Source organism: Podarcis pityusensis (genome assembly GCF_964106645.2).
Source record: "Podarcis pityusensis genome assembly, chromosome: 3".
NCBI classification, from domain to species: domain Eukaryota; kingdom Metazoa; phylum Chordata; class Lepidosauria; order Squamata; family Lacertidae; genus Podarcis; species Podarcis pityusensis.
In genome coordinates, this window is record NC_138026.1 from 108,929,456 (window position 1) to 108,954,533 (window position 25,078).

At 47.8% G+C, this 25,078-nt stretch overlaps 1 protein-coding gene across 33 annotated transcripts in view; it reads right to left on the reverse strand.

Annotated features, from left to right (window-relative positions):
- Positions 1-25,078, reverse strand: part of NRXN1 (neurexin 1) — a 1,569,693-nt gene that overhangs the window by 360,582 nt on the left and 1,184,033 nt on the right. For 2 of the 33 annotated variants that reach the window (XM_081000834.1, XM_081000832.1), the window contains exon 1: positions 5,089-5,388. The exons of 29 other annotated variants lie outside the window; for them this stretch is intronic. In XM_081000834.1, coding sequence (XP_080856960.1) covers positions 5,089-5,320 — 232 coding nt within the window. In that variant the 5' untranslated portion in view covers positions 5,321-5,388. Of the gene's footprint in view, positions 1-5,088; positions 5,389-25,078 lie in introns of those variants that run through there. 2 more of the 33 variants (XM_081000836.1, XM_081000835.1) reach the window with 1 other exon arrangement.

A 25,078-nucleotide genomic window follows, 5' to 3' on the forward strand; every position in this document is an offset into this window, starting at 1 on the left:
TGAATCTCTCTCTATGTTTGTGCGAATAAACCATATATTATCAAGCACCAGCAAGCCTCCCATCATCTCATTCCAAAGAAGCAAAACCTGACCACACCTGGAATTCTCATCACTCATAGAACTGGGTTGCATGTAAGATGTAACAATGGACATCTTGGTAAACAAGTGTTTGTTATATTCATGTCCTAGCTTCTCATGCAAACACCCAAAGCACCTTTTCTGTAAACCGTGTCCAACACTTCATCCCCACCTCTAATACTACTTAGGAGCTTAAAGTACACAAACGATGGACCTCTCCAAACGACCTTTTTATTGCGCACTCACAATGATTTCTGCTCGTGACGGTATTGCAGTGGTTGCTTGCAATCCCACTGTTTGAATGTTCAAATGTTCAGGCAAACATACTGCCTTGTGCAATCAGTACATGTCCTGTGACTTCCTGCTTAAAGCTCTGTAACTTTATACATATATATATATATATATATATATACCACAAATGTTCCAGTATTTTTTGGCTTGCTTTTGCAAGAATTCGCTGACACTTGGGGAAGCATCACAGAACTAATAAAGTCGAAGGATGTGTGGACGGTGGATAAATCCACCATCAGTGCACTACTATTGCATCAATGACATGTTGCAAAAAAAATAACAATAAAAAACACCTGCAAAAAATAATAATACATGACATTCTGAAGGGGCCTGGTAAGAAGTGAATAGCTATTTTATGAGGTCGTTAGAAAGAGGGTACTGTTTAAATACATCAGTGCTGGCCATAGAACAGAATTCAGATACACTGCTATCTAGGAGCAGCGGAACACCCAAAGGGGGTGTCGACCCTTTCCCTCAAGTGTCTAAGCAGGCAAGCGGCACTGCAGAGGGAAGGAACTGAGCACCTGAGGGAAGCAACTGGCTGCCTCTCTCCAGAAGCATCCCTCTGGCAGCTGTACTGATGCACTTCATGTGCCCATCATGAGCCAGAAACCGATCTGCTTCAGTGGAGCTTATCAAAGAAACGGGGAGCCTGCTGCCCACGCACAAATATTAACAATGGACTCAACGAGAATCTTCCAAAATTCCAGAAAATACAACTCAGGCTTTTGTTGTTGTTGTTGCCAGCAATGCCAGTTAATGCTTCTTTCCCCTTGCCCTCACAAGTTTGCCCAGCACAGAGAGAAAGAGGGGCTGCCTCCAAGACCTCTGCTGAGACAGGTGAAAGAAGCCAATATCCTTGTTCAACACAGCAGATTGCGTTAAGGGACTGGGGAGGGCGGGAAGATTGAGGATGATTACACACAAGCACACACAACGGTGTGACCATCTCTACCCAGTGTGCCTTATCTACTGAGGGATGACCAATCCAACCTCCTGGAATTCAGTCCAGGAAACACCCCTGTTACTGGTGTGCACAAAGGCGTCTGATGCCAGAAAGTCGTGTGGTTTGGCATTGTGCCAGGTATCCAAAAAAACCCAAATACTAAATGAAAACCTTCTGATTACAGGTGTGTTTGTGCTCTAGGTTGCCAGCCTTGTAAACTAGCTTCTAGGTCTCCCTCCCTTCACCCCACCCCCCAAACAAACATGGAAGGGGGGGTGGCTGCAGCTGGGTGCTTTTCCCTCATCACCATTCCCTCTTCTTCCCTTCCCATATAACTTTAATTGAATCCAAGGCAAAGTATGCAAACGGTTTTTTAAACGCTGCCTGAAACACAACTGTGCTCCGCAGGCTTCCAGGGCTGTTTGCCTCCCATTCCCTTCAATCTGCCCCTTTGGATTTTATTCCAGGAAGCTCTTAATGATCCTTTTTTTTCTTTCAACCAAATGTGCAATAACTGAAGCTGCACAAGGCTGTTAGCCCTTAATTTCCCCTATGTAGGCATATGTGATAAAGAACATGCGGACCTCTGAAAGAGTCAAGTGGGAGAGGAACAGAATGCTAGGATGGGGTTGGGTGTGCTTTTTTCCCTTCAAACCCTCCCCCCCCCTACTTTGGGCTCATTCCAAGCATCCCCCCCCCCTTCCTGCATTTACAAAATTAATGCAAGCAAAGCGGCTGATTGTTATACCCTCTCTGGCCAGTTAACATTTAGAGTGCACCACACAAGGGTAATTTTCCTTTCTTTTCTTTTTTTGTAAATGCAAACACCCCACGCCAACGTTCTTCAGCATGTCTTGCAGTCTGATCCTACGTATGTTTACTTGGAAGATAACCTCACTTAGATCCATGGCACTTACTTCCATGTTAAATGGGCGTAGTATTGCAAGCTTTTTTAAAAAACAAAAAACAAAAAACGAAACAACAGACATCAAAAGCCAGCCAGGACTGTCACTCAGCCTCAACTGGGTCACTTTTACACAAAGACGCAATGGCTCGCCACCGGAAGATCGCTCTGCTACCTTGCGAAGCTTGTGAATGACACGCCACATGATAGTGGAAATGAAGCATGGCAAAGATATGAAGATGAAGAGCGACGAAGCTGCACGACCCAACCGAAAGCTTCTTAATGAAAAGGGAGACTGTGCTCAAAATCCTAAAAGCAGAGGGGCACATTCCGTGGAATTTCCGCTCCGCCAGCTGCTTCTATTAGTACCACATCAGCAAGTCGGTACACAAGCAGGCGTGGGAATGTAGATCTAGAGACAGAGATGGTAGCAAAGAAAAGGTTAATGCGTGCGTGTGTGTCTCTCGGAATTCAAAGGCTCAGCTAAAACCACAGCTGTAGCAGCAGAGTCCCTCTGCCCAGCATCAGGACCCGACCCCCGCCTGCCACAAACACACATTGAGTCCATTACAGTTGCCTTTCCACAATTAGGGGGCTTGCTTCCCAGCCGGGGCCCTTTATCTAATTAGACAACCTGAGTTTTAGTCCATCGATTTTAGCCCGAGATAATTGGAAGGAGTGTAATTATCAGAAGCCTTCTCCACAGCGGAGGGGCTTCGGCTACAAGCGCCAGCGGACCCACAGACTCACCGCACCCCACTCCTCCTCCCCAGCGCGTTTGAACTTGAGCGGGGAGCGGGGAGCTGGATCCACGGGGGCTGGCTGGGGAGAGATAAAAATAAGCGCATCTCGGCGGTGTTTAAAGGAAAAGCATGCCAGCAGATTTATTCGTGGTCTGACTTCACGCGCAGAGAAAGATGTACAAGCATATGTGTGGGGTGAGTGGAGTGGGGGGCACGGGACCTCCTCCTCTCTGCCTCGCCCTCTCCAGGGCGCGCCAGATGCGTAGAAAGCAACAGTGAAGATGCTGGGCTCTAGTTGACCACTCCGTGGGCAAATGAAGTTTCCACTGCGGCCAAACGGTCCCTGCTGTCCTGTGATCTCACCCCACCACGCAAAAGGAGCTGCTGATCAGCTTCCACAAAGCAAGCAGCGGCAGCTCAATTCCTGCCTCTCACAGGCACACACACACAGAGAGATGTGCCAAGCCAGGTGGGCATCTTGCAACTACAGATGCCATACATGAACCTCACCTACTTTTTTTAAAAGCACTGCAGGAAAGGTGGGTTAATAATGCAAGCCCCTGGAACGCCACAAATGCCTGGCCCCTTCTCCCAAAACTCTTTGTTTTCACCAACACCAGAATCCACTGTCCTTTTACATAAACCTTTCTGAAGAAGACTCCTGAGAGATGGAGATCTGGAGGAAGGGACGACAAAGGGAAGGCATGCGGGGAGTGAGGCAGAGTGGAATGCTCCACCACCACCACCACGGGCAGAGAGGGTGATCTCCCAATATTAAGGAGAACAGGGAAGCACACACGCCCCAATGTACCCTTGTGGGACCAAAGTGCTACTCCTGCTGGGAAAAGGAAAACGAGGGGGTGAGAGAGGGAACAGGGAGCCTCCTCCTGCCATTGCTAGGAAGGCAGGGAATTTGTTTCTCTTGTTTGACAACGCTGCTGGTCAGAACAGCAGCCAGGCAGCGACCGTTTCAGGGCTTGCGGAGCCTTTCCAAGAAGCAAGATGGTTCTTTCGGGCGGTCAACGGGGTGCATCTCACGAAAGCGACACAGAGGCCACCACAGCTCCCAACGCGCTCCCAATCCTGAACCCAAGCAAGTTATCCGCAACAGACGCCTGCTGCACACACCCTCTCCCGCTGGCGGGTACCTTTTCCCTCCTCCCCGGAGGACTAAACTGTACAGACCGTCAGGCAGAGGAGCTTTGTCCCCCAAACAAGGGGGAGGAGCCTTCTTTCCCCACCTGCCCCTCCCAATATGGACCCATCCAGAGGGCTGGAGAAACCAGGCTGGCATTGGGGAGCCTCAGAAAAAGAGTGAAGGCTGCCCCCCCTTAAAGAATTCATCTTCTATCTCTGGCCACCTTTGCAAGCAAGCTGAAGGGACATAGCGAGCAGCGCTACCCCTTTCAGCAGAGACTTGGGGGAGGAGGAAGGGAACTGGGTTAAAGCCACCCTCTCCCCGCGTGAAAGAGGCTGCAGCGCCCTCATCTTCCCTTTCTCCGCCTCTGCCGAGGGGGTGTGTCTTCCCCTTCCCCTCAGGTGCATTGATGGGTTCCTACTCCAACAGTCCTAGCGATTGCCCAAAGCCGGTCTCCTCTCCCTCCGGCCATCGAGGGCGGCTGGCTCCCTCCTCCTTCATGCCCACCTCGGTCCCTTGCGCTTCTCTCTCTTTGCCCTATGATTCTCCCAACCGACAGCGAGAGAGCAGGCGCACAAAACCTCCGAAAGATCCCCGGTACTCAACGCCAACAAAACCACTAGATCGCAACCCCCCGCGACACCACAAATGGCAACAGGATTACTGCGCCTTTTTTGCCAAGCAGGCGCCTGTGGCTTCGCCAAGACAGGTGATCGCTGGCTTCCCCAAATCTCCGTGCAGGCAAGGGAATTCATTTCTCTCCTCCGCCCTTTCCTAATCATCGATCCTAGATGGGGAGGGGGCAGAGAGAACCCCCAGCAACTAAGCCCCCTCCATGGGTGCTTCTTATCCAGAGTCCACTCGCACCCCGCCGCCACGTGTGCGCGCCACCCTCTTTCCAGGTGGCCACAGCCGAGGTGCTCCCCGTCGAGGCTCTCAACCCCCTCGTCCGTCCCTCCCTCCGCCGCCCAGCCACCCGGGAACCCACCGTGTCCGCCTCGTAAGGAAGCCGGGGACCTGTAGATCGCGATAGGCACGGACGGGTGCTTGCTGCTGCTGCCATGGAAATGGTGGATGTGCGGCGCCCCTAAACTGGAGGCGCCCCACGCCACCCCGAGGAGGCCGCTGAGAGTCAACGGGAGTATCCAGAGCAGGGCCAGGCGGCCTCGCGACGACGGCGAAGGTTCGGAGAGGGCCAGCTCCCCCATCCGTGGGGACATAGCGGGGCGGGGGTGTCCCCCCACCCCAGCGCGGCGGCAGCAGCCAGGCAAACTTTGGGCGAGGGAGCCGCGCGCGGGCGTCTCACCGCACCAAGCGGCGCGTCGCCGGAGCGGGCGCTTCTGCCGGGCGCCGATCCCTCGCCCGGAGTCCCGTCTTGCCCCGGAGAGGCCCCACCATCCTTCAGAGGCGGCCGAGGAGCGCCGCCGGGTCCCCCAGGCAAAGGAATCGCGGCGGGGACGGCCCCGAGGAGCCTCCAGCGCTCATTCACGCGGTAGCTCCACTAGCAAGCGACGCTCCGGGGGGTCTCTTCCATAATCCACAAAGCGGGCGTCGGTCGACGGGGCGGGGGGCCGACGGGGCGCGCACGGGGCGCCGGATCCCCGACGAAGAGCGGCGGCGGCGGCGGCGGCCGCGGGGGGCAATCCATTCAGCGGAGCGAGCCACGAGCGCTTCCCTCGCCAAAGGCGCGCCAAGAACGCACGAGGCAGCGGCGGCAGCAGCTCCCCCGGCGAGCTCCCTCTAGCTCCCCGCTCTCTGTCTATTGCCAGCGAGACGGCGGCGAAGCAGGGGGACGCGGCGAGGCGGAGGAGGAGGAGGAGGAGGACGGCGGCGGCGGGCAGGAGGCGGCTTTGCAGCGAGCATCCATTGCCCGCGTCTGCACTGAGCCAGCGCGGCGAGGGGGGCGGGCGAGAGCGAGCGCGGAGCGAGCCACGCGGGCTGGCGGCGGAGGAGGCGAGGCGAGCGAGCGCTATGCAAATCTGCAGTCTCCCCACAGCAAATCACCGGCGCCGGCATGCAATGCAGAGGACCGGCCGAGGGGGGAGCAAGGAAGCGGCGCCGGCGGCACCTGATGCCCCTGAGCTCGGGAGGGCTCCGCCACAGAAGCAGCAGCGAGCCATGTGGCAGCCGGGCGCTGTGGCGCGCGCACGGGCTGGGGGGCGCCGTAGTCGGCTGCGTACTTTGGGGAGGGGGAGAGACCAAGACAGGGAGTCCGATTTCCGGGGGGAAAGGATGGGGTGCGGGATCTGTGGAGGCTGCAAAGCTCCAGATATTTGGGGTTGGAAAAAATGCCGGACCTGTGTTCAAAGGCTAGTCCATCGAGGAGAGTTTAGCCGGAGTGGGGAGGCCAGTGGTCATCAAGGAGCCTTTTAAGGAGCAAAGGCGATCCGGTGAAGATACGGAAAACTCTCTGTTCTGCTATGATGAAGATGTTGATGTTTGGCTATACAGTGGTACCTCGGGTTACATACGCTTCAGGTTACATACGCTTCAGGTTACTGACCCCGCTAACCCAGAAATAGTGCTTCAGGTTAAGAACTTTGCTTCAGGATGAGAACAGAAATTGTGCTCCGGCGGCGCAGTGGCAGCGGGAGGCCCCATTAACTAAAGTGGTGCTTCAGGTTAAGAACATTTTCAGGTTAAGAACGGACCTTCAGAACGAATTAAGTACTTAACCCGAGGTACCACTGTAATTATCTCTATAATCCTTGTTTATTTATATGGTGTCATAAGTGTGCATATAGTTGGCTTCCTGCCCCAAGAAGTATGAAATTCGACGGGAAGATAGTAAGAAGGAGGGTGAGATGTGGTTGTTTTGTTACACCTGTTTAGGCATCATTACAGGGCTCAGTACTTTCTACACCATGGTTTCCAAAACTTGGGCATTCAGCTGTTTTTGAACTACGATTCCCATCATCCCTAGCTGGCAGGACTAGTGATCAGGGAAGATGGAAACTGTAGTCCAAAAACCAGCTACTCACAGAGGTTCTCCAAGATTTCCAACTTGCCTCTCTTGGGGCTCTCCTTGGATGCACTGAGCTGATCATGTGCTCTGCCACTGAATTAAGGACCTTCCCCAAAGGATTCCCTCCATTGCCTGAATATGCATATGGGAATGCTGCACACATGCATTGTCCCTGCTTGGTGACTTCCAGATCCACAAGCAAAGTCTTGCATGTAGAATGGGCCACGGCAGCGACAGCATCACTGCAAAAAACTTGCTTTGTACCATCCCCAAACGGAATGCTTCGTGATGGAGCCACTTTGCGCACTCAGCTGCCAATTGCCAAAATAAAGTGAAGTATATGCACGTGTAAGCCAGCCCTAATGCCGCATGCAGGAATGAAGAGGTTCCAAACCCACATCTCACAATCTCAACTATCAACACATTTCCTAACGGTAAATTTTAAGGAAGGGGTTTTGCAGCACTGAAACCCTGCTGAAATTTTTCCTCTTCGTTTTAGCAACACTACAACATTGCTAAAACAAAGGAAGGTGGAGTGTTTACCTTAGCAGTGGTTTCAGTGCAAACCTCTTGAGGATGAAATTTTAGCAGCACCTTGGTGTCTGAGTGGTACCCAATTTCAGGTCTTTAAAGCGCCAAATTGCCTGGCATCATTGTCAAATTTGGCCCTTGCTTGAACCTCAAAAGGATCTGGCATGTGGAGTCCAAAAGGTCCCTCACTCCTGCTATGAACCATAAACAAACATTAAAAGATCTACGAAGGTGAAGGTGTGATGTCGCTTTTGGTGGTGTCCTCCTGAGACTTATTTTCAAATTCCTGCTTCATCATGAAACTCTCCAGTGACTATGCACCAAGCACTATCACACAAGAGCCTGGCAGGATGGTTGGTCAGGAGAAAACAGGGTGATGCTTTTGAACACTTTAGAATGTGTGGAGCATTTTGCCTTCATGATTTCATCCATTCCTACCACAATCCTGTAGGGCAGGTCATTCTTTGTGCCCCATTTTGGGGGGTGGGAGAAGTTGAGGAAGAGTCATGATTTGACTCCGGGTTGACCTCCGGGTTGTTTTGTTTTGTTTTAATGGTTATTAAGGGTCCTTAAAGTAAGAGCAAGGTATTTCAAAAACTAAAAATCATTCTGGAAAGCTTTGCAGAAATAATAACTCAAACAAACATAAATTCCCAAGAGCAACACACCAAGACACCCTTAAAGGGGGGAGGGCAATGCTAGAGTTCTATTCAAAGAACTGTCAGAGACCAACAAAGGATATCCCCACTTGTAATTGAATGCTATATACTTCAAAAGCAGCTACCTGTTACAGACACAAAGCCCTGGCAGTTCCCACACCTGGGCACAACAAAGTGTGCTAAACACTAACGTTCAGTTTTCTTTGTTCCAGCATTTCTAGATCAAACAACATTTTCTGCCATTGTATGTTTTTTTTTTTCGGGGGGGGGGGAAGATTTAGTAATTCGGTCTCAAGCCGGTGCGCTTTGGTCGACAAGAAAATTGAAAAGTAATGCGTACACTTCTGCCCCTGTGTTTTATAGAAGCAGATTATTTAATGCTACCCACATCTAAATTTGACAGTTTGCTTATGCTAAAAAGCTGCTCTTAATTACACACGGGGCAAAGGTAACCACAGCAGTCCAACTGGAAAAAGTTTAAGAGAGAAGCAAAAAAATATATCTCTCAACCTGTCACTCATACACATTTGACAGGGGTGCAGGCCTCCTTGGGGAACAGTGGGCTTTCATTCCTTAGAGGTTTTTAAGCAGGCATTGGTTGGCCACCTTTCACAGTTGCTTTACTTGAGATTTCTGCATTGCAGGGGGTTGGACTAGATGACCCTCGGGGTCCCTTCCAATGCTGCAATTCTACTACAGTCATACCTCGGGTTACAGACCCTTCAGGTTGTGTTTTTTTGGGTTATGGGTGCGCCGAAACCCAGAAGTACCGGAATGGGTTACTTCCGGGTTTCGGTGGTCATGCATGCTCAGAAGCACTAAATTGTGCTTTGCGCATGTGCAGAGGCGCCAAATGGCAACCTGTGTGTGCGCAGACGCAGCACTGTGGGTTGTGAACATGCCTCCTGCATGGATCATGTTCACAACCCAAGCGTCCACTGTATTCTATATCCTGAATCAAGTCTATATAGCAGAGAGGGCCGCATAGGACACACCCAAGGGCTTTCGTGTAGATGTTAAACAGCAGGATTTGTTCAAAATCTGCATGAATATCAAAGGCGCAATTCATATATACAGGCGGCGACAATTTTAGGTGCATCCAACTGGCGTGCAATCACTGAGTCACAGGTCCTCTGGGACATGGAAAAAGGCAGAATGGGTGCGGGGTGGAACAGGGGGGCATAACTGGGCAGGGCATGCACACAGGGACCAGGAACCGAACCCCCATGAAAAATTGACCCTGCATGTATTTCAATAACAACCCATTGACACCCCCCCCCCAGCCTGTGATTTGCTTAAATTTTAAGTGGTTGAATAATAAGTCACCCAGTGCATTGAAAGAGGCTTAAGAACTTGGGGGCTCCCAAGCAGCTTTTCATCCTAGCAGGGATACTATTCTGGGATGGTAGTAGGACAATCCCTGCCCCCACCTTCACCAACAGACACACATGGATGTTTCGGACCCCCATCAGGAGCTAACCCACATAAGAACACAAGGAAAGCCTGCTGGATCAGGCCAATGACCCAGCTAGTCCACCATCCTGCACTGGCTCCCGGTGGAGTATCGGGTCAGGTTTAAGGTGCTGGTTTTGACCTTTAAAGCACTTTGTGGCTTAGGGCCCTCGTATTTACGGGACCACCTCTCCTTGTATGCCCCGCAGAGGACCTTAAGGTCCATGAATAATCATAGTTCAGAGGTCCCGGGCCCTAAGGAAGTCAGATTATCCTCCACCAGGGCCAGGGCCTTTTCAGTGATGGCTCCGACCTGGTGGAATGCTCTGTCCCAGGAGACCAGGGCCCTGCAGGATTTAACTTCCTTCCCCAGGGCCTGTAAGACAGAGCTATTCTGCCTGGCTTTCAATTTGAACTTAGCCTGGTCTTTTATTCCCCTCCCTTCCCTCCCCTTCCCCTTTTTTTGAAGATTACACACTCTGGGATCCCACAGCTAATTCTCCCCTGGTCTCCTCGCTGGCCCAAATAGGATTAATTTAGCCAGCTAGCCCTGGTGATCATCTAATGTTTATTGGATGGATTTCCCCCCAAATTGATTTTTTAATTCTGAATTTATTGTTATTCACGTTTTATACTGTATTTTAAGCTGTTTTTTGTTGCATCAATTAAGTGTTTTAAATTTGTTGTTAGCTGCCCTGAGCGGGTAATAATAATAATAATAATAATAATAATAATAATAATTATCCTGCTTTCACAGTGGCCAACCGGATGCCTGTGGGAAACATGCAAGCAGGACCTGAGCACAAGAGCCTGTGGTTTGTGTTGAGAGTCAGCGTCCCTCTGAAGACCAAGTGTCAGAGGAGATGCAGTAGAAGGCTGCTGCCTTGATGCCCTGTGTGGGCACTTTGCAGGGGCACAACAGATGGGCTGCTGTCTGAAGCAGGATGCTGGATTAGATGAACTGTTGGTCTGATCCAGGAGTGTGCGCTTACATATATATATATATATATATATATGATCTTGGAAGCCAGTGTTTTGTTTCAGTTGCTGGACAGCTCCCCAGAGTGCAGGCTGGCTTTCAAGGGTTGCTGCATCCCTTGACGTACGTACACTGTTGTTTTTTGAAACTGCTTCCCAGTATCTCTCCTCCCTGACTCTTAGGATTAGTATACATCTTACTATTTTTTTGTTGTTGTTCATGAGATTCTACCCAGGATGACACAACCACAAGTGCAACTGGGTCGACTTATATTCCATCAGATTCCCATGTATATATAGACATGATTCTTTTCTGGACCTGGGGGTGTTAGATATGATTTTCCCCCTTCACAGTCCATAAGTATACAGCAAGGCTGTGAGGCAAGACACTAATCTTTATATTTTACAGCACTGTTATAGTTTGCATCATTTAGATTCCCTATTCAGCCCTTCACTGTGAAGTCCCAGGGCAGGTTAAAGGTAAAGGCACCCCTGACCATTAGGTCCAGTCGTGGCCGACTCTGGGGTTGTGGCGCTCATCTCGCTTTATTGGCCAAGGCAGCCGGCGTACAGCCTCCAGGTCATGTGGCCAGCATGACTAATCCACTTCTGGCGAACCAGAGCATGCACAGAAACGCCGTTTACCTTCCTGCCAGAGCGGTACCTATTTATCTACTTGCACTTTGACGTGCTTTTGAACTGCTAGGTTGGCAGGAGCAGGGTCCGAGCAACAGGAGCTCACCCCGTCGTGGGGATTCGAACCGCTGACCTTCTGATCGGCAAGTCCTAGGCTCTGTGGTTTAACCCAAAGCGCCACCCAAAGTCCCGGGGCGGGTTACACCAATGTAAAAATACAAGGTCAGCGGCCACACCCAGGGAACGCCTTTGACTTGCCGGCTAAACCAGGTGAGGGTAGCCAATGGGTCTTAAACCCTTGGTGAGTTAGGGACTTCCTCTGATTGCAAAGACAGGTTTTGGCAGATTGAGTGGACAAGACGAATAGTGGGTTCAACAGTCAAGAAGGCGGTTTCTGCACATGCTGTAGAGCAGCCCTTCTCAACCTGTGGGTCCCCAGATGTTGTTGAACTACAACTCCCATCACCCCTAGCTAGCAAGGCCAGATCTCAGGGATGATGGAAGTTGTAGTCCAACAACATCTGGGGACCCACAGGTTGAGAACCGCTGCTGTAGAGGGATGTGAGGGGGAGATGGGGCTCGTCAGCCTGGGAAGGTAGCCCATCTTGGAGAAGGAAAACCCTGATCCTAAACCTCCTCTGACTTCTTCAGGAGAATAGGCTAAGGAGTAAACCCTACACACATCTGGAGTGGAGTCCCTAAGATAGTTGGATGGTGCCTTATGCACCTCCTTCCAGCAACTCCTGCACCCAAGGTGGTGCCAAGGGTATGGCTCTGCTTTCCTTTGGACCACACCAGCATGGCCAAGAGGAGATATTGTCATATGGGCAGCCCAGGACCTCTATACACACTGCCCAGGCTTGCATCCCAGAGAGGCCACCTCTGTGCTGCTAATGCAGCAGTTTGACTTCACCCCCGGAGGTGCACTCCATTGCTTCTTGAGACAAATTAATGCCAACACCAAATAGATAGATACATAGACAGACAGGGACCAGAAAAGGTGTGTCTTTAGCATATGACAAAGGCTATATAACACAGATGCCAGACACACCTCGGTTTGTGTGTGTGTGTGTATTCCGCAGCATAGGTTCTGTCAAAGAGAAAGAAACTGAAAGCAACTGACCTTGACCCAGGTCACACAATCAATCCAGAATGGCTTAAAATCAAGGTTCCCCGAAATAAAAAATCTAGGCTCCTGGAACATGGGAAGCTGCCTTATATTGAGTCAGACCTTTAGTCCATCTTGCTCAACATTGTCTACCCTGATGAGGCTCTTCCAGGTTTTTCAGGGGAGGGTCTCTCCCAACCCTACCTGGAGATTCCATTGAGGATTGAACCAGGGACCTTCTACTTGCAAGGCCTCTGAGTTACAGCCCTTGGCAATGATACACCTGCTTTATTTATTAGCTGCATAGTAAAAGTGTTGTTCACCAGAATTGCTGACACAGTTGAAATCCAGTTATGCGCTTCTCATGCATCAGATTTGGTGCATGGACCCCAGGCTGTACTCTTGCAATGAAATGAATTTGTGGGGTTCCTTATTTTAACTGGACTTACAGGACCTCTGTGCATCCTGACAACACAGCAGGGGAACCAAGCCTCTCAAAACCTCTAAAGCTGCAGGGTTTCACAACAAAAGCCTTCAGATTTGGTGAGCCTGGATGAAATAAGGTGATCTGTACAAAAAGGGGAACCCCAGCCATGAGACATAGCACAAACAAATAAAGGTACAGTGGTACCTCGGGTTACATACGCTTCAGGTTACAGACTCCGCTAACCCAGAAATATTACCTCGGGTTAAGAACATTGCTTCAGGATGAGAACAGAAATCGTGCTCCGGTAGCACGGCAGCAGCAGGAGGCCCCATTAGCTAAAGTGGTGCTTCAGGTTAAGAACAGTTTCAGGTTAAGAATGGACCTCCGGAACGAATTAAGTACTTAACCTGAGGTACCACTTTATAGCAAGGAGGGAAGTGCAGTGCTGGGCCATGGAAATGCAGGCTGAAATTCCTGCTTGTCTGTGAAGAACACTCTTTTTTTGGGCAGGGGGGAGTGTTTCCTAGGCAAACCACCACTTTCCAGAGTTGTGGTGAGGGTAAAAATTGAGGTTGTTCTCAATTGCCTGCTCTGAGGTCCTTAGACAGAGGGCAGAAAGAGCGTCAAGAGGACAGAAACAGCAGAGAAAGCTGCAGTAATTTAAAAGAGTTTAAGAGATTATAGCATAAAGCAAAAAGGTCAGGTGAAAAACACCCCCCTTTCCTTATGAGAAAACTGAGCAACCATTTCTTTCCAATTTCAAGGAAATTGTGGCTGTCAGACATACTCATCCCTTTCATGTTTTATTGAAAAAGCTTAATGAGGACTTCTTCGTTCTTGGAGTTAAGCTCCTAAATGAAAGGTAAAAGTTTAAAGCCTCTGTAGGTAAATATTATTAAAATATATGGTAAGCACCATGTCTTATTTAAAACGGGTGGAATTGCAGCATCTTTTTTCTCTTTCTTTTTAGCCACCTGCTGTCATCAGGGTGGAATACGACTGTTTTAGCCAATGTAGTGTGCATTGGGGCAGGGATAGAAATGTGGTCTGGGCTCATTTTAATCAGGACCCACCTGGGAGGAAGAGCTTATGCTAAAACTCTGCCCACCACGGGGGGGGGGGGGGGGAAGGTTGGCTGCCAAAATGAAATGTCACTCGTGGAAGAATGCGTAGATGTTAAAATTACGATCACATACCTGCCTAGGTGTAATGGACTCTTTGAACTTAGCATGTCTTAATTTTGCTACTGCCTTTTCCTGGATTCTCCCCAAAGGGCATTCTCACATGGGGACAGGCGGAATTATTGTTGCTTCCTTTCTGAAAACACTATTGCATCAATAGTGTAGCCCCTTCATTTAACAAACAAACAAACAGCACTCATTGAACACATAATGTACTAATGAGACGAAGGCAGCAATTCTATTCCCATTAACCCCGGAGAAAGCCCCGCTCAATACAGTAAGTACACATAGAATTGGGGCCTGCATGGTTGCAATCCCATGTACATTTACTTGGGAGCAATCCCCACCAAACTCAGCAGGACATGCACAGATGGGAAGAAAAGAAAACCATAAATACTTCTGTTTTATTTTTAGCTGCTGCAATTGGAAGGTGATCTTGAGATATGGGCACTCATGTATTTGTGGATGTGGACAGAATTCAAGCAGCTTGCAGACGGTCAGGTTTACATGGGGAGAAGGAAGGAAAGGCAGTGTTGTTGCAGGGGCCAAAAGGAATCCAATGGGAGGGACTGTTTCCATTCCCTGACCCAAGCGTCCAAAGGCATATCTTTCCCACAAAAGGTTAAGTAAAATACATGGACTCAGGCATGTGCAAATGAGCTGACATCTGAATGTTTTGGTTAACTGAGCTTTGGATGTGATTGTAATTCAACTTCAGTGCCCATAGCCCGTCTCAACTAACTTAGGGACTTAGCTCTCTCAGCTCTGCATCCCAGTCTGCAACTAAGCCAAAGCACTTGCCACTGAAACAAACACATATCACTTCCCTGCTTAACCCTTTAGCCTTCACTCCCCGCAGCCCACATAGTCCCCCTTGTACGGTATTGTAGATTGTAAGCTCCCCAGGGCAGGGACCTGCACTCTCACATGACATAAGACATTCTGCCTTCTGATGGCACTGTGTAAACAGTGATAAACATCAACAACTCCCTGGAGATTGCTGCCAGATGTAGAGGACCAGAGTGTGCTGGTGCAAACAATGCTAGTTCAACAATCTGCTCACCCCGGTTGTGGATCTGTGCATCTGGGTTCAAAGCCTGTACTTATTCTGTACAGTGATACCTTGGTTCTCAAACTTAATCCGTTGTGTGAGTCCGTTCGACTTCTGAAACTATTCGAAAACCAAGGCGCGGCTTCCAGTTGGCTGCAGGAGCTTCCTGCACTCAAGCGGAAGCTGCGTCAGACGTTCAGCTTCTGAAAAACGTTTGCAAACCAGAACATTTACTTCTGGGTTTGCGGCATTCAGGAGCCGATTTGTTCGACAACTAAGCCATTCGGGAACCAAGGTGTGACTGTACCTTCAAATGGAATGTTGCACTCCCCCCCCCCAAAAAAATGAATTCTTAAGCAATGGCTGCATCATTTTCATTCACATCTCAGCTCATAGGTCTATGGTGTGTCTTCTGTTACTTGTTATTAGGGTGGGGTGGGGGTTATTGATTAGGGATTAGCTACTTGAGATCCCAAGGGGCCAGGCTTGGCTACTTAAGGAGTAGCAGCTGGCTCCACAGTTGCCCCTGCCCCTCAATTAATTAGGTCTTCTTCATAAAGCTACACATGAGAAAACAATCCCAGGTGCAAATGGGTTTTGTTGCTTGTACGACTTAGCCTGAGTTATTGCCTTAGCACTGGGTACATTAAGCAACTGGGGACCTGAATGGCTGCAACAAGCTGGAATGTATCAAAAAGTTGCATTTCTCCATAAAGGGGGATGAAATCTTTTATCTGATCTGCCTTAGGAATAGTTGCGAGAGAAATTGTGTGGCTTCTTCTGTAGCTTGGAAATGGCTGGAATTGGAGGGTTGGGGGAAAGAGAGGTGTACCGATAATATTTGCCACAGGATTAGCACTGCCTGTGTGCTTGCTTCTGCTCTCCTGTGAATACTTGTTCAGCTGAGGTGGAGAACCTAAGGCTGGGGGACCGAATGCATCCTTCAGAGCATCTCTGTCTGGTCTCTGGGAGTCTCCCCAGACCACACCCCCACCCAGAGGCCACACCCCATCAAATGTTTTTGCCTGAGTGGAAGGTGTCATTGACCTGTGATGATGTCACTTGCTTGCCAGGAAGAAGAATGGAGAGGTGTTTGAGGGGTATTGCCACCACGGACATTATGTGTATGTGTCTTTTAATGAGCTGAATAGAACAGCAGTCATGGGGGGTGAGGAGTGTGTGCATATGAATTCAACAGTGCTTAGTTTAATTTTGGTTCTTATTTGTTTGTGTTGTTAATAGAGTTTTATAGATTAGGAATGCTTTCGTACTTTGTGAATCCTATGACTTTTTGTTGCAATTATGCCGTTTAGCTCTTTTTTTTTTAGTTGTTTCGTTAAAAGTGCTTTATAGATTATAATTGTTCTACTGATGATTTGTAATTGTTTCACTTTTGATTTCTTAATTAATCTGTACGATTTGTGTTGTATTTGTGGTGTTCTGTCATGCTGTTGTTATTTATTGCTTGCAAGCCGCTTTGCGATTCAACTGAATGGAAAGCGACGTAGAAGTACAATAACTCAAATCAAATGAAACCTCTTCGCAAGGCAAGGAATGCAACCTGATGTACAAAGAGCCACACCCACTTTTGCATGTGGCCCCGCCCACCACTGGAATGTGGTCACCAGAATATTACCTGCATGGGAATGCCAACTTCAGATGGAAGAAGGTTCCTCACCTCTGGCCTATGCACTTGTAGCCAAATGAAATACTACCAAATGCACAATCTAGTCTCTGAAGCATCCTTTGTCAATGCTGAAGGAAACTCACCCCACAAAGGCTTATACTGCTCAGAGAGATAGTAGGGGGCATGTCCCCATCTTGTGTGTGGAAGGCTTTCTCCTTTCCTCCCTGCCCTTGTGATTTTCCTCTGTTATGTTGCCAAGCCCGCTTCCCCAGAGAGCTCTGTGTTTATCTTGACAGGTGTTCCTGAGATCTGCCGCACCTCGGTGGAATTGCTACTGCCTGCTCGGAGGTACAGTGGAAAACATTAAGGCGGCAAACTAATGAACTTACCTTATTGCATTCCAAATCATATAAACCACACAGTGGGCTGGATTAATCTACTAATGCTTTTCTAATGATGCCTTTATTGGGCATATGGCACAAACTTGCTATTTCCTCCACCGTCTCTACTGGCGGAGCTTAAAATAATCAAAACATACAGATCATTTCTCCCCACACCCAGCTTTCCATTCTGCACTACACAAATAAATATATCAAACTCTATTGACATCCTAAAGCTTCTGACATTGCCATTTTGTCGGTGTGGCCTCTGATTAATTCGCAGGACTAAAACTGTAACGATGGGAATGGCAACTGAATAAGGGGGGCAGGGACACTGTGTTGGAAAGAGACAACGCAGATCTTGGCCTAAGGGATAAAGGGGAACTTGCCATTCTTTCCTCCCTGTTCTGCACTACAGTGCATATTCTGAACTAGGCTATGGTATGTATTTTCATACCTTACTTGAGAGAAACTCTCGCTGCACCCCTGAGCAAACACACAAGATAAGACTGCAAACACCGTTACACTCACCTACCACTCCAAGAAAATAGAAGTTGCAAGGAGGCAGCAATTACCCAGGTTTGAGGTCCAGTGCTGAGGGCCTTCTGGCGGTTCCCGCACTGCGAGAAGCCAAGTTACAGGGAACCAAGCAGAGGGCCTTCTCGGTAGTGGCACCCGCCCTGTGGAATGCCCTCCCACCAGATGTCAAAGAGAACAACAACTACCAGACTTCTAGAAGACATCTGAAGGCAGCCCTGTTTAGGGAAGCTTTTAATGTTTGATGCATTACTGTATTTTAATATTTTGTTGGAAGCCACCCAGAGTGGCTGGGGAAGCCCAGCCAGATGGGCGGGGTATAAATAAATTATTATTATTATTATTATTATTATTATTATTATTATTATTATTGATTTCCTTTGGGAAGAAGTCACTGTGGGGCTTGTAAGCATTTTGGTGTTTATTTACAGATATACACACTTAGCATAGGTGGAGGTACACCCCAAACACTCCCACAGGCAATCAAAAGCCACGGCAGGGGACACAGCCCACATCTGAAAATGATTGCAAAGTTCACTCTCATTTCTCTGGGTCCTTCTCAGTCTCTAAATTTCAGGCTATTTCCCCCCCCCCCCAACAGATGCCAGGCCCCAATGGTCAGCTGACTGTTGGTGCTTTGACTTTCAAGTACTAGACCCAAATGGGGAGGCCTGATGGACCTAATTAGTAACCATTAGTACAATGGTGGAATATTAATGCAAACAATTAGTAGAAAATATTCCCATGCCTATCTCAGAAGCTGCTGGCACCAGCATCCTGGCCAGGCCTTCTCCTCTCCCAGGTTCCCCCAGGGTGTACCAGTAGCCCCGGGGGAGGGTGACAGTGCAGCTGAGTCAGTGGTTCTCTTTGGTCATTGATGGTCTGGGCTGGTGATGGCAATATAAGGTAAGGGTAAAGGACCCCTGGACGGTTAAGTCCAATCAAAGGCGACTATGGGGTTGCTGCGCTCATCTCGCTTTCAGGCCGAGGGAGCCGGCGTTTGTCCACAGACAGCTTTCCGGGTCATGTGGCCAGCATGACTAAACCACTTCTGGTGCAACGGGACATTGTGCCGGAAACCAGAGCACACAGAAACGTGTTTACCTTCCCACCGCAGCAGTACCTATTTATCTACTTGCACTGGCATGCTTTCGAACTACTAGGTAGACAGGAGTTGGGACAGAGCAACAGGAGCTCACCCCATCGCACGGATTCGAACCGCCAACCTTCTGATCGGCAAGCCCAAGAGGTTCAGTGGTTTAGACCACAGCACCACCCACGTCCTTGATGGTAATATATTATCTCTCTGGCCTGGGCATCCTGGTCTCCGCCTTCTTTCAAGGCACACATATTCTAAGTAGAAGACAGAGCTGCCCCATAAAGACGCATCACTAGAACATCAAAGCCTATTAACGTTTTTTGGTAAAGTCAAAGATACTGGCCAAGTATTATATTCGGGGGGCAACCAATATTGACTGCCCTAACCTAGTCATGGAAGTCTGATCAGAAACCTGTAACAATATATGCTGAGAGTATCTAGGTGCCACAGTCCTGCTCCCTAACTGGGTAACTCCCTAACTTATCCACCCTTGCTGGATCAAGCCTCACTTAGTCCAGGATCCTGTCCTCAACACTGAATGGACATTCCTTTGGACAGCTCGCAATAATGAGGAGGGGGCCTCCTGCACACCCACAAACCAGAACAAGGACACCCACAAACCAGAACAGGAACATACAGAAAGGCATTGACACATCCATCACTCTTTTCCAATTTGGGAGCGTGCTCAGAAGCTACCAAATTGATTTCTGTGGTTACCTCCTTTAATGGATAAGAATTCTGGCCTGATAACTAGTTCTACAGGGACGCGGGTGGTGCTGTGGGTTAAACCACAGAGCCTAGGACTTGCTGATCAGAAGGTCGGCGGTTCGAATCCCCACAATGGGGTGAGCTCCCATTGCTTGGTCCCTGCTCCTGCCCACCTAGCAGTTCGAAAGCGCGTCAAAGTGCAAGTAGATCAATAGGTACCGCTCCGGCAGGAAGGTAAACGGCGTTTCTGTGTGCTGCTCTGGTTCGCCAGAAGTGGCTTAGTCATGCTGGCCACATGACCCAGAAGCCGTATGCCGGCTCCCTTGGCCAATAAAGTGAGATGAGCGCCGCAACCCCAGGGTCGGTCACGACTGGACCTAATGGTCGGGGTCCCTTTACCTTTACTAACTAGTTCTACATTCCCCAAGCAGGCTGCATCCTGAGAGACAAGTGGTGTCCAACCACCCAAGGTATAGCAATAGACTTCCGGGTTGGCGCCTCTGGCAATGGCGGATTTCCTCCGATCGGGAGGAATCCGCTCCGTGGAAAAAAGGGTCTGAACCGCCACGGCGAGGCGGAGACCCATCAAAAACCACAGGCGGGAGAAGCCTGTGGACGTGGGATTCGGCTGGCACCTTTGCGCCCCCCCTACTCGCGGGGAACCCCGGTTTCGGGGATCCGGAGCGACGTGGGGTGAGTGGCGCGGTGCCTTGAATTGACTGCTTCTTTCACGGAGTGAAGCCGCATTGCTGTTGCCGGAGAGCGCTGACTTTTTCCTGTGGATAATTGGATTTTAAATAACTGCCCGTGAGCAGAAAGGAAAATTGGATTAAGAAATTTCTTTTAATTTGGCACTGAAGCGGGAAGGTCTAAACACGAAGTCCGCCTTCCGCTTTTGTAGATAGATTAAAGCAAAGACACGGCAAGCTAGAGTTTAGAAAGTCGTCTGTAAAGGATCAATTTTCATCATTTAAAATTACTGAACCCCCCTTGGAAGCAGGAGAAGAGGGGGGGACTTTTTCTGGACTGCTTAAACCTGCAGAAGAGAGAGTAAAGAAAAGCAATTTTCCACCGTCTTGAACCTGGGAGTGGGGTGTCAGGACAGACGTCCTCGGGAAGTTCATTGACTATAGACAAACGTTTTTGACAGATAGTTAAAAGAAGAGAAACATATTGATTCCATTGTTCCCCTTCGCATCTAAAAGGAACAAAATATTGACAAAATATCTGAAAAAGGAAACTTTGTTGTTAGATCTGCTTTTTTTTTTTTTTTAAAAAAGAGATGGATACAAATAGAAGCTTTTTCCCCTAGAGGGAGCTTGCGAAACTGTTATTAAATCTGAACTGGGGAGCTTTGCAGCTGCAATAGATTAAGATTGTGGGACCAGACTCTGACCTTGTACAAGAATGTACTCGGAGGCTCTGGTGCTTGCCTTCTGCAAGACAAGTGCTTTATTGGAACAGTTACATGAGAAGACGGATTTGATGACTGTTGCGATCGGAAATTTTGGACAGGCAGTGGGTACCTATATAGAACCCACTCAGGAATTAATCCAGGAGTGTGCTCTGACAGATCAGATGAGGGAGGAGGTTGTTGCTGGACCTCGGGAGGCAGAGATGGAGGGAACTGTGGCCCAGCAGGAACATGAGTTGTTGGATTTGACGAATGAACCTGGAAAAAGCCAGATTTGGAGAGATAGAGTCTTGTTTGGCTTGGAGATGGGGGGCTGGATAGACCCCCCTATGCAGGGATGTTTTGACCTTTCAAGTCTGGCTTTGGGCCGGGAGGAGTTTGGAGTTGTGGGGGCCCTTAACTTTGGAGGGACCTTGAAACACGCTTTTAAATACCACATGGAGTTCAGTGTTGACTATGGGAAAGGGGCTGATCTGTTGAGAAGGGACAAAAATATTGTCAAGCTGGAGTCTCCACGAGTGAAAGGAGCAGAAGACAAAGTAAAGTACAGGTATAAATATGAAGAAGACCTGCGGAAGGGACATGGAAGAGATTTAAGAGCCTCGGACATAAGGTTACCAGGTTGATGAACTAGATGGATGGGATAGAAAGGACTGACAAAACCCGAGACCAGGAGGAAGAGACGTTGGATGAAGATTGGAAGAAAGTTTTAAAAAAATTATTTAGGGAAGTTTTGTAAAATTAATGAGTATTAGAAAAATGTTGGAACGAAATTATTTGGCTTTAGCAGAAATGTTAAAAAGAATTATGTAAGAATATGTTATGTTTATGAGAAATTGGTATAAATAAGATTTAAGTTTCAAGTTTTAGGGTTCTTTATGGTAAGATAAGGTTAAAATAGATTAAGGTAATTTAATGACAGAATATTATGAAAGATGGAAAGGATTTGCTGAGATAATTAACAACTAGAATACAAAAAAGGGAGGTGCGAGGAGGTCGATGAAATAAGGCAATGACAGTTAAGGATTTGGGAATATTGGATCTGTTTTTAAATTTTTTGTTTATTTTTGCATTTTGATTTTGATGTATTATGTGTTTTGCTTTTTATTTTTGACTTTGATTTTTATTGATTTGTATTGTTTAATTGTTACTTGTTTTTTCCTTCTTTTTTTCTTTGTTTCTTTGTAATCTTAAAATTCTCAATAAATATCTTTTTTTTAAAAAAAAAACAACAACAACCAATAACTGGTTTTTGATGCCCTGGGTTATTAGAGCAGAGCAATAATCATTTTGTAATCGTGGAGCTTTCTAACAACTTTTGAACAGCAGCTTGCTTATTTGCGTCATATGCTTATTGATTCGGACACCATTCTTTTAATAAACAGAATGCATCCGGCATGTCAGTGTTGGTTTTGCTGCACGCATGCAGGTCTCCACACCACCTCCTTTTCTTCTGGGAAGTCATAAGCAAGGCATGAAGGGGGTAAGTATCCTCTGTTTATCTTCAGCATTTGCTGTTCAGAGATGTCTGGACATGGAAGTCAGACTCGCCAAGTGCCCCCATTTTCCAAGGACAGTCCCGGATTTACAGAAGCCATCCCAGTTTCTGATTTAAACCAGGAATGTCCTGCTTTTCCTTAGGATGTCCCTATTTTCACTGGAGAAGTGTTGGAGGGTATGCAACCCTGAGCCAAGGAGTAACTATCCAACCTTTAGAAGACATCTGAAGGCAGCCCTGTATAGGGAAGCTTTTCTTAATGTTTGATGTTTTATTATGTTTTTATATATGTTGGAAGCCACCCAGAGTGGCTGGGGCAACCCAGTCAGATAGGTGGGGTATTATTATTATTATTATTATTGAATAGGACATCCCTAATTTCAGCGGAGAAATGTTGGAGGGTACAGGACGTTCAATTTCTTTATCAGGGCTGATCATAAGTGATAGGCCTATTTTCCATAGGTTTATCTAATCCAGGCATCCCCAACCTGCGGCCCTCCAGATGTTTTGGCCTACAACTCCCATGATCCCTAGCTAACAGGACCAATGGTCAGGGATGATGGGAATTGTAGTCCAAAACATCTGGAGGGCCGAAGGTTGGGGATGCCTGATCTTATCCCTTTTAAAAGCCCTTCAAGGATCAGTGTGCTTGTGCAGCACAATTAAACTATAACATTTTTTTTCTTTGTTCTGTTTCTTAAACCTTCCAGGTGCAGCTGGAAGGTTGCATTATTGAATGCTCCACCTGCTGGAAGTGCAACAGCAAAGATCATCCAGCGTGCCATTGAACGGGTTAACTCTGTCAGAGTTAAACTCAACTAGCCAAGATGGGGGCCTGTTGAGGTGTTGCTTAGCAACCAGGCAGAGTATCACAACGCTTGCTGCGGCAGCGCATGTCCTGACTAGCTGTGTAGTCCTGAGGGAATTTTCCCTCTGTGTATTTGGTTTAATGTCTCCCTGCTATATACAACACCTGAAGAAAGACAAAACCTCCATGTTTATTTCTCCTCAGATTAGACACAAATCTGTTCAGTTTGCTAAGTAAAGTGCTATCAGGACTTTGTCTGTGTTATTGAAGTGACTACATGCAATGGGAAGTCAGGGAGACCAGGATTCAAATCTGCACTCTGCTATGAAGCTCACTGGGTTGACCTTGGACTGGTCACCATCTCTCAGCCTGGCCTACTTTACAGGGTCGTTGTGAGGATAAACTGGAAGAGTAAAAGAATCTTGTATACCGCATTGAGATTCTTAGGGAAAAAGTAGAATAGCAACAACAACAACAACAACTAAGAGCAGGTTGGCTGTGGATGTGGGATTCATCTGACACCCTATATCTATCTTAGAAATCTTTCCTGCTCCCACTTGTAGGGATAACAGCTAAACCAGGAGCAGTAAGCAGATCCTCCCTTGGTGATGTGCAATCAGCATTTGTCTCCTCGTTTAACTCTGTTTTCAATGCACGATGCAATAACATAAACTCCGACTGCAGCCGACACACAGCATCAGTTGCACAGAAGATGAAACAAAGCAAATCTTACTCTCCAAAACAGCTGTGTCTGAATTTCACTGCTCCTTATATCCTGATCGGACCGTGAGTCAAAGGAATCAAGAAATGAAAGCACTCCTTCCTTCCAGCTTTTGTGACCCATTTCTTTCTGGGAATATGCTTCTGAATTAGCAGGGAACCCACAGAGCATGGCGAGGCACAGCTAAAAGTCCAAAGGTATCACCCCCCCCACCATTTCTACCATCTCCCCGTCCCCCGTTCCCCCACTGATGTAAATTCATGCCTTGATTCAACATACACAAGAGTCTACATGGGACTCAAAAGATCATTCCTTAGATAGCTCCACTTGCCTCCCTGCCTGCTTGTAGTAAATGTGTCTGGAAGTATCTTTGAGTTGCTTCCATGAGTAAAGCAACCAGTAAATATACAGTGGACGCTCAGGTTGCGAACGTGATCTGTGCGGGATGTATGTTCACAACCCACAGTGTTCGCAACCTGCAGTGGCACGTCTGCACACGCGCAGGTTGCGATTCGGTGCTTCTGTGCATGCACAAAGTGCAATTTAGCACTTTTGTGCATGAGCAACCAGTGAAACCCAGAAGTAACCCGTTCCGGTACTTCTGGGTTTCGGCGATCCATAACCCGAAAAAATGCAACCTGAAGCGTCTGTAACCCGAGGTATGACTGTAAATATCACTATCACTATAACTAATGATTCATTAATGATAATAATTATTATTATCATTCAGCAATGATTAAGCAGCCAGGCTTCTGCAGCAAAGACGGGTTGGAGTACGGCAACTAATAATATAAGCACAAACATAAACATAAGACTTATCCTTAACTATTATTATTAATAATAATTATCAATAATAATTCATTAAAAATATTATTAATCATTGTTATCATTCGTTTACTTTAAGCAATAATTAAGCAGCCAAGCTTCTGCAGCAAAGACGGGTTAAAAAGATTTTTAAAAAACCCAGAGTGCCTGCAAAACACTGCAATAAAAGGCCTCTCCTCCTTCTTCTCATCAGCCCCCAGTATCCAGAAACAGTACGAAGGCAATGGATCATGAAGAAAGCCAATTTCCTACTTCAGGGATTAAACAGTGTTCTCTTTTGTACTGTTAAATCAAAGTTTTAAGTTATTTCCTCTCCCCACCCTCCTCCACCAAAAGCAAAACTGATCCCTTACCCCCCACGCCTCCAACACAC